This window comes from Phycodurus eques, chromosome 17 (assembly GCF_024500275.1).
Source record: "Phycodurus eques isolate BA_2022a chromosome 17, UOR_Pequ_1.1, whole genome shotgun sequence".
NCBI classification, from domain to species: domain Eukaryota; kingdom Metazoa; phylum Chordata; class Actinopteri; order Syngnathiformes; family Syngnathidae; genus Phycodurus; species Phycodurus eques.
Window position 1 is genome coordinate 9154894 of NC_084541.1, and position 10326 is coordinate 9165219.

The 10326-nt window shown below is 41.3% G+C and overlaps 1 protein-coding gene across 3 annotated transcripts in view; it reads right to left on the reverse strand.

Moving 5' to 3' along the window:
• The window catches only part of zgc:100829 (uncharacterized protein LOC445149 homolog), a 33909-nt gene extending 24465 nt beyond the window's left edge, over positions 1–9444 (reverse strand). Inside the window, exons 1-2 of one of the 3 annotated variants that reach the window (XM_061702650.1) lie at positions 9285–9437; positions 8279–8740 (exon numbers count right to left, since the gene is read on the reverse strand). In XM_061702650.1, coding sequence (XP_061558634.1) covers positions 8279–8450 — 172 coding nt within the window. In that variant the 5' untranslated portion in view covers positions 8451–8740; positions 9285–9437. Of the gene's footprint in view, positions 1–8278; positions 8741–9284 lie in introns of all 3 variants that reach the window. The other 2 variants (XM_061702651.1, XM_061702652.1) reach the window with 2 other exon arrangements.
• Between the last annotated feature and the right edge of the window lie 882 nt (positions 9445–10326).

A 10326-nucleotide genomic window follows, 5' to 3' on the forward strand; every position in this document is an offset into this window, starting at 1 on the left:
CAATGGTCATTGCACCGGACTATTGCAATATTAGTCATTCGAACTGCTCTAAGAGCTAGAGGACTCTGCATCTTTTTGCACAATTGTCAAAATAAATAAATAAATAAAAAATGTACCGGCGTTACCAGATAATTAGCAACCCTTTATTGCTCAGTGACTGTTTTTTGTCAATGTCTTTATGTCTCAAAAGTGTTCTCTGTCAATTGACTCTCTGTTGTTATACTGGACTGGCTCCAACTACCAGAGACAAATTCCGTGTGTGTTTTTTGGACATACTTGGCAAATAAAGATGATTCTGATTCTGATTCTGTCTGACCAACCTGTATAGATCATTTTCTCCTTCTTTAGTGTCCAACCTGGCATACATGTCATCATATGCCTCTTGTTTGGCCTTTGCCACCTCTACTGTTGCCCTATGTCACATCTCAATGCATTCCTTACGCCTCTCCTCAGTCCTACTTCTTCTTAGCTAACCTTTTACCTTGTATGATTTCCTGTACTGTGAGGTTTCACCACCAAGTTGCCTTCTCTCCTTTCCTGCCAGAGGATACACCAAATACTCTCCTGCCTGCCTCTCTGATCACCTTGGCTGCAGTGGTCCAGTCTTCTGGAAGCTCCTCCTGTCCACCGAGAGCCTGTCTCACCTCTTCACAAAAAGCTGCACAACAGTCGGCCTGTCTCAGCTTCCACCACATGGTTCTCTGCTCTGGCTTTGTCTTCCTAATCTTCGTCCCCGCCACCAGAGTCATTTTACACACCACCATCCTATGCTGTCTAGCCACACTCTCCCCTACCACTACTTTACAATCGGTAACCTCCTTCAGATTACATCACCTGCACAAGATGCAATCCACCTGCATGTTTCTACTTCCGCTCTTGTAGGTCACCCTATGTTCCTGCCTCTTTTGGAAAGGTGTTCACTCCAGCCATTTCCATCCTTTTTGCAAAGTCTACCACGATCTATCCCTCAAAGTTCCTTTCCTGGATGCAGTACTTACCCATCACTTCTTCATCACCCCTATTTCCTTCACCAACATGTCCATTACAATCTGCACCAATCACGACTCTCTCTGTCTGGGATGCTCAGAACTACTTCGTCTAGCTCCTTCCAGAATTTCTCTTTCACCTCTAGGTCACATCCTACCTGTGGGGCATAGCCACTAATCACATTATACATAACACCCTCAATTTCAAGTTTCAGCCTCATTACTCGATCTGATACTCTTTTCACCTCCAAGACATTCTTAGCCAACTCTACTTTTAAAATAACCCCGACTCCATTTCTCTTCCCATCTACACCATGGTAAAATACTTTATACACTGCCCCTAACCTTCTACTTACTGCCTTTCCACCTGGTCTCCTGGACACACAATATATCAACCTTTCTTCTAATCATCATGTCAATCAACTCCCGAGATTTTCCTGTCACAGTACCAACATTCAAAGTCCCCACATTCAGTTGTAGGCTCTGTGTTTTCCAAAGTTTAACAGAGCTAAACAGCAGCTCTTGCTGTTGGCTGACAGCCAATTATGCAGCTTGGCGCTGACGTATAAGCTCCCTCAGGAGTATGAGTGGTGAAGCAGCTGACGCAGGTTTGACAGTGTGAGTGATCGTTGGCTTCAAATTAGTATGTCATGGTGAACTGGTTTTGCCAGCCTATCCTGTGGATCACATTCTTGCTGGCTGGCCCTACCAGGAGCACTACGAAAACACAATAGTTGGAACCAATTTGATAAACAAGACACATACTAGACTGACAGCAGCAATGAGGCGCCTTTGTCAGGTGCGTGACAGAAGCTGCATGGGAAATTTGAGCCTTGCTGCAAATGACAAGTGCACCAAGCACATTAGCAGTAAAAATAAAAATGCATACTAAGAAACCTACACCCTGGTTCAGAGGTGAGATCTGAGACCTTAAGCAATCCTATAGGCATCTTAAGCGCAAATTGGAAAATGGAAATTAGACCGGCTACCTCTGTAGAAATGTTTATATCTTGACATAAAATGTATTTTTACACTCCTGAATTTGATTAAACCACACCTAGTCTGCAACTAGTCTCTTACACCGCCTCACCCCTGACATCTGGATAAAGGTCTGTCCAACTGCATGCTCTCTTCTCCCCTCTCTGCTCAGAGAGTGCGCTATGTGGTGATGAGCAAAGTGAGGCTGTTTCTGAAGCTGTGGAGGATTCTGGATCATCTGACCGCAACAAGACCTGAAGAGGACCACTTCTCAGGAGGCGTCTACCTGCACTGCTTAATTTCATCAAATGGACTCTCATGCTATTTAAACTAACATTGTATAGCATTTATTTATCACATCATGTGATTAATATTGCCCACTGGGCATCCATTGCAGCCTGGTCATCTGAAAAGGGGGAGGCCTCCATCAATCCCTTCTGAAGGTTTCTTCCTTTTTCCAAAATGTTTTTTTGGGAGTTTTTCGCTGCCCAGGTGAGGCGTTCAGGCCAGATTGTCCATCTCTGTGAACAGTGGGCCTCTGAAGCTCTTTGGACTCTTTTGTGATTAAGGGCTATATAAATAAACTTGACGTGACAATTTTTGATAGCTGATGATAATTCCTTCCTACAACAAAAATTCACCAACATAAAGCATCTTGCAGCCGTTTTATATTAAGGAAACTACATTCAAAATACGGCACACGGTGGAAAAAAGACCCTTACCCTATTCTTTTCAGTTTTTACTTATAGTTAATAAATAGCAGCAATTCAGGCATAAAAAAACTTTTCTGTAATCCGCATAATCCTAATTTGTGTCTGTCTGTGTAGGGCAGCTGGGACCACTACAGCAACTTGCCATGTGGCGATGACTCTGTGATTGTTCCCCATCAAGTGTGCTGAGCAACAAGTGGCCAAGCAAATGTGTAACAAGACAAGAAAAATAAATTCACCCAATTCTATTTATCTTTGTTGCTGATCTTGCCAGTCAGATAATTTTGCAGTAATAATAATCATGCACATCGCTATCAGTTGTCGGTGTGGTTAAGTAAATTACTGTGGGAACAGAAATTTAAAGTAAAAATTGGATCAGATAGTGAGAGAAAGTAGAATAGTTTTCATGTAGTGAAGTAAGTAATGCGCTTATTAAGTGTTTGGAATGCCTCTCTTTTCACCTTCTGCAGTGCAAAGGTTTTTTTTTATTTCATTGCTGTTTGTTGGTTGATGTATTAATTTTTTTAAATGAATTATTAACACACAAGTTGATGATGGATTTCCATGAAACTTTGTAGTGGTTTAGTTACCAAAACTGAGCACGCACTGTGCAAATGAGCCATTTTTAAGTCTGATTCTGAGTTGGTTGACTAACCAGGGCTACTTTCAAGACTGGTCAGGTGTCATTAGCCTTAAAACATCATATATCCCTGAAAACGTCCTATGGCACACCGAGATATGAGAAGCGCTTTGCTTTGTCGTTGGAGTTGATTTTAACAGAACATTCAGGGTCCACAGATCTTCTTGATTTATTTTGACAGTTGACAAATTTAACAGCATCTGACATCTACAGCACACAGGTGTAAAAGCAACAACTCAAATTTACAGTGTGAGCGGTAACTATGTAGCTCAGTGTAGTCAGTCAACGTAATGTGAGCGCTTCACTCGATAGCTTTGACTTTCTGTCACAATACATACAGTGTGAGTTGAGTTTAAAAATAACTGAAATTGTGGAGTGTGTGTCCAACTTTTAGTTAGTTAGTTGGTTAGTTAGTTAAGATAATTAAACAAAAAACTAAACAAAACTTTCTAGCTGGTTAGTTCAGTGGCAAAAATTTAATTTCTGCTACCCTTTGTCAAGGGGTGGCACATGGGCTAGCGAATAACTCATACAACCCCAATTCCAATGAAGTTGGGACATTGTGTTAAACATAAATAAAAACAGAATACAATGATTTGCAAATCATGTTCAACCTATATTTATTGAATACACTACAAAGACAAGATATTTAATGTTCAAACTAATAAACTTTATTGTTTTAGCAAATAATCATTAACTTTGAATTTTATGGCTGCAACACGTTCCAAAAAAGCTGGGATAGGTGGCAAAAAAGACTGAGAAAGTTGAGGAAAGCTCATCAAACACCTGTTTGGAACATCCCACAGGTGAACAGGTGGGTGCCATGATTGGGTATGAAAGGAGCTTCTGTGAATTGCTCAGTCATTCACAACCAAAGATGTGGCGAGGTTCTCCTCTTTGTGAACAGTGCGTGAGAAAATAGTCGAACAGTTTAAAGACAATGTTCCTCAACATACAATTGCAAGGAATTTAGGGATTTCATCATCTACGGTCCATAATATCATCAAAAAGTTCAGAGAATCTGGAGAAATCACTGCATGTAAGCCGAAAACCAACATTGAATGCCCGTGACCTTCGAGCCCTCAGGCGGCACTGCATCAAAAACCGACGGATATCACCACATGGGATCAGGAACACTTCGGAAAACCAATGTCAGTAAATACAGTTCGGCGCTCCATCCGTAAGTGCAACTTTAAACTCTACTATGCAAAGCAAAAGCAATTTAACAACAACACCCAGAAACGCCGCCGGCTTCTCTGGGCCCAAGCTCATCTAAGATGGACTGATCCAAAGTGGAAAAGTGTTCTGTGGTCCAACGACTCCACATTTCAAATTGTTTTTGGAAATTGTGGACGTCGTGTCCTCCGGGCCAAAGAGGAAAAGAACCATCCGGACTGTTATGGACGCAAAGTTCAAAAGCCATTATCTGTGATGGTATGGGGCTGTGTTAGTGCCAATGGCATGGGTAACTTACACACGTGTGAAGGAAACATTAATGCTGAAAGGTTCATAGAGGTTTTGGAGAAACATATGCTCCCATCCAAGCAACGTCTTTTTCATGGACGACCCTGCTTATTTCAGCAAGACAATGCCAAACCACATTCTGCACGTGTTACAACAGCGTGGCTTCGTAGTAAAAGAGTGCGGGTACTAGACTGGCCTTCCTGCAGTCCAGACCTGTCTCCGATTGAAAATGTGTGGCGAATTATGAAGTGTAAAATACGACAATGGAGACCCCGGATTGTTGAACAGCTGAAGCTGTACATCAAGCAAGAATGGGAAAGAATTCCACCTACAAAGCTTCAACAATTAGTGTCCTCAGTTTATTGAATGTTGCTAAAAGAAAAGATGATGTAACACAGTGGTAAACATGACCCTGTCCCAGCTTTTTTGGAACATGTTGCAGCCATAAAAGTCTAAGTTGATGATTATTTGCTAAAAACAATAACGTTTAGCAGTTTGAACATTAAATATCTTGTCTTTGTAGTGTATTCAATTAAATATAGGTCGAACATGATTTGCAAATCATTGTATTCTGTTTTTATTTATGTTTAACACAACATCCCAACTTCATTGAAATTGGGGTTGTATAAGAAGGTCTTATAATAAACTGTGGTGAACATAGATAAATGCATGTGTTTATTAGATTATAAAACCAGTGTAGATGAAGCTGGAGTGGGGCAGATATCGCCAAAGTGTTAAGTAACAGTGTGTCACAGATGCTTTAACACAACGTACCAACCTAATTGGAATTGGGGTTGTACATTTTAGTGCAGATCTGAATAACAGGTTTTTGCTGTGCAGTACTCTCTTCAGGCAGCCAGAGGACTGTCCATTGTTTACTCTGTCATCCCTCATGAACCAGGAAGTCGCAGTTTAACTCAACAGACTGGCAAACACACACACAATAGTATAGTATTCCTCTCATTTTTGACACTGTGCTTAACAGTTTGTCATTGGAAGTCGGTGAGTTTACTGAGTGCCATTCTTGTTTTTAGTTTTTTTCCCCCCCAATACGCTTGTGGATCATGTGGCTAAAACACAAACGCAAACATGGATTGCCTGCACAGCATCACAGTTCACAAGTCCCATGACTAGAATAGCCCAAAAGCAGCATGTGACACGAGCTTCCCTTTGTGCATTTATGTGAGCTCCCCCGCTAAGCTAAGCAGAATTCTGTCTTTTGTGTTTCAAACACATACTTTTCCTGTCTACTTCCTGTTTTCCTCCTGCTAATTGTTTCAAGCATTGGCTCACTTCCCATTTTACCCAGCGAGATGAACCATCCACCATTTTCACAATTAGAGTAAAGCTATGACCTCATGCTGGAGAAGCCTGGAGTCTTCATTCAACCTACTGAAAGCAACATTGCTCATTTAAGAGTGACAGAAAGTGTTGTCTTCTTTCTCACTGCACCAAGGTTGATAAATAGGAAGTGCTTTGTTATTAGCCCCAAAGAGACAGCTCACATTACTGTATCAGTCACAGTTCATGAACCCGTTTAACATTTGAACCAAATGCATCATGGGCCCAGAGCTCAACTGTGTGATTGGTCATGACCAAGCGTTATGCCACCACACATTTTCCCCCAGCAGACAGAAAATGCAGTCGAACCAGTTTGAAGTCACGGCGGAGCCTTGTGAGTTACAGCCTGCTTCTTCCATTCCTGCAGTTGTGTAAAGAAAGCAATTATGGGTGACTTCATTTACTACGCTTGTGGGGATTTTTTTGTTTTTTTCCTGTCATCATTTTTCATCACATACGATTTCTCAATGTGTCACTGGGTACAACATGATTACTGTAATTTTTCTTGGGTAAAGTATTAAACCTGAAAAAAGTACTTTTTTGATTCTTAAACCGAATAAAATGTGTTCACATAGAGAGAGATCACACAAAGAACAAAGCCAAGGTTTTTGGCCTCTATATAAATGTTTTTTTTTTTTTTTTACTATTTGTAAAAGTTTAATGGCTGGTGTTAAGGTTTGTATCGAAGGTGTGAATTTGTATGTGAATTATAAGGAGGTTGGATAGAAGTTGATTGACTTTTTAAGATCTCATTTATAGACAACTTACATTTTCGCTTACTGCGATTCATCATTACTGTTATTTGACAACTTTTTATGTCCACTTTCTAATTATTATTTAAAACTGGGTGGTGATTTTCCGTATTCTTCATGTACTGTTGACACTGCATAGCTAAACAACCAATAATAAAGAACTTCATACCATTTTTCTTGCGAGAGACTCAACTGATAGCCAGAACTGTCCTTCAAACAACATCCTTCTTTCTCTGTTTTGAATAAAGCAAAGATGATAAAGACAAGAGCCAAAGTTGTGAAGTGTTTGGCAACCTTGGCTAATGAATGAAATCTTTTGAGCAATTTAGCCACAATAAAAGTATCTTTAGAGTCCGATTGACACATGCAGGTCAAAATTGCGTGAATAAATGAGCCCCTTAACCATGAATTATGCTGATTTCAATGTAAATGCAGTACTTGTCATCACTGAGCTTTTTGGAAACCATTCCACAGCGGATGGAAACAGTTGGGTGTCAAAATGTGATGCATGATGGATTGTAGTCTTCAAAAATGTTGGCAAAAGAAGCTCCAATATAACTGAGTATTGTACCCTTAAACTTAACGGTCTTGCAAAGTATAAATTTGTATAAAAGGGGTCTTTAAGTGTATAAGTCAAGTTTACGACGTAGCCGTGTCTGAAATGGCTCACGCTAGTTTAATAGGGAGCAGCTGGAGTTTGTCAAGCTCAAGTAAGTTTGTCTGTGAGGAAACTTAAAACTGGCCAAATGGATTCGGGATAAACACTGTGCCTGAGTTGGCAAACAGCTGTTGAGATGACAGCGAACATGAGATCTATGCATTAAATGTGTCATGGTGAATGTATGCGTTGTGGCCACAGCTCGTGGGCTGCTCTATTAGTTGATTGAAAACAACTTTGCAAACGTTGTCGTGAGATTTGGATTGTAAACGTCAAGAAGGTGGACAGATGGCGCTTTGCTTGCGTGAACATGAGTTATGCCTTAAACCGATGATTCCCAATCACTCCTGTGGCTCATTCATGTGCTTTGAGAGCTTGTCAGGTCCAAAAATCATTATTTTTATTTATAAGAAATAATGCGTCTTTGGTCATCTACCTATGCCTGAAACATTCAGTAACAGGCGGAAGTATTAAATGTTCCTCCATTAGATGGCAGAAGGTAACCTGTGTAGCCAACTGTTGCCATTCATACAAAACCATACAAGCTTTGTGTTCAACTAAACAAGCCCTAATTTCAAACTGAGTAAATACATTTGTGAGTAAATTGAGACGAGATCATCATTAGTTCACTTTATACAGTATACTTTTTGTGACACATTTGTTTGATGGTGGGCTGTGAGATTTTTATAATGTAAAATATGTGCCTAAATTGGAATGCAAAAGCGATGAGGCCGTGATTGAATTGTTACCTTTTTTTGTTTCTTTCCTCTCGCCTTCTCGCTCTAGTTTCTCCTCACGCTCCATCCAGCGCCGCACCTGCTCCTGGCGCATCTTCAGGAACAGTGTCTTTTTCTGGTCCTCGTTAAGAGCCTCCAGCACATCGGGGTCGATGTACATGTCCTTTAGGATCTGTTGCAGCATTGTGGTGGCAGATTTGGCAGCTTAGACAGCGGGTCAGTCGGGGGTTCCACCTGGTTGAGGCGGTGCAGGGAGGGAGTTTCTCCTTCCAGAGGTGAACAGCCGTGCTTTTATAGTTTCATGCTTTCAAAACATTTTGATGTGCCAAAATCCTGAAGGATGCTTCTCTGGAGGAACTTCACAAATCGCGACAAGTGATCATCCTCACACATTTGAAGAGGACAGGATAAAATCACTTTTCTTAGTGGACAGTTTCTCCCACACACGTCAATTTCCTGTCATCATTGGAGTATCTGTACAAAGAAGAAAACAGGACAAGCCTTCTTGACGTCTTTCATTCCTGTCAGTTATGAGAGGCTAAATCCAAACTGACACTCTGCCCAGAATGGGAGGAGACTCTTAAGGAATGGAACTGTTTCTGTCATCATAAAAAAAAACACACAAAAAAACACAACCAACCCTTCCTTCTTCCCTCTCTCTAAACCAGGCTCCATTCACACCCAAACTCCCACGAGAATCCCCTTCTTGTGATCAAGTTTTGGCTTGAAAAAAAAAAAGTGGAAGAGCGTTTCAGATACTCTTAACAAGGACCCTGAAAGGGATCAGCCCACCCCCAAAATCACAGCAGGGAGGAAAGCAATGGCTACCCCTACCACACAGGCAACAACACACTTTGAGGGAAAGGAAGCTTGTCGCAAGACAGAGAACCGGTGGAGCCCAGATGGTGTTGAATAAACCAATTTAGTGTGCACACATGGAAGCCCAGCAAAGGAGAATAAGAAAGCAAGAAGGAACAACAAAAAGAAGAGTTAAAATGGAGTTGGCTGAGATACTCACAGTAGGATGTAGACAGCTGCTCCACAACAGAGTATGCTAAGTAAGCTGAGAGTCAAGAGAGCCTCCTTGTCTTTGTATGTATGACTGGCTGATGACATCACAGCATTCCATGCTGTCCCTCCCTCCCTCCTTCCTTGTAACCGCCTTTCTCTCAGTTGTCTCGCTTCCTCTCAAATTGTCTCTCTCGCATTCTGTCTGTCTCACTTGCTCTTGAAACAGATCAGTCATACGTCAGTTTTATTTGAAAAAAGAAGAAAGAAAACCACACCAAGACATTTGGAAAACACCAAACATGACATACATACATATTTTTTTGTGTTAAGGTGTGTGTGTATATATATATATATATATGTGTGTGTATACACACACACACACACACACACACAGTCGCCATGGCTGCGGTCAGCCATCAAAGTCCGGAAACGGTAAATTTTCTCTTTCTTTGACGGACGTTCATGTTGTTATGTAATGTGAACGTGCGTGTATAAAAGTACAGACACTGATGCACAACATCACAACCAGACGTGATGTTGCTAATATATACGCGCCGGCTGGGAGTTGTTTTGACTCACTTCCGTATTGTCGTTCTCAAGCGAAATGACGGTGGCTCTAAAAGGACAAAGCTACACCAAACTGACAAAGTGAACCACTTAACCCTCATGACGTCGCAGGTGAGTTGGCGCCGATACCAGCTCACATTGCAGATACAATTGGGCTGACTGGGCAAGTAGCGGGCTTACACCCTGGAATGGTCGTCAGACACGTGGGCACATATGGACTAACGACACCATTAAAGAAAAACATCAATTCACACTCCACTTACTTATGAGTATTTACTGAACGAAGTATGTGAATGTTTTGGGAATGTGGGCCAAGTACCAGGTCACAAGAAGAGCTAGAGCCGATATTTGAACACCCGACCTCCCAACTGTGAGGCAGATGTGTTAACCACCAGGCGACGCTATGCTTAAAAACTAGTTCAACTAAAAAGGGCAGTAGATCCAGTTGTGGCATTCTACAATGTGTTATTAAACTCACATCG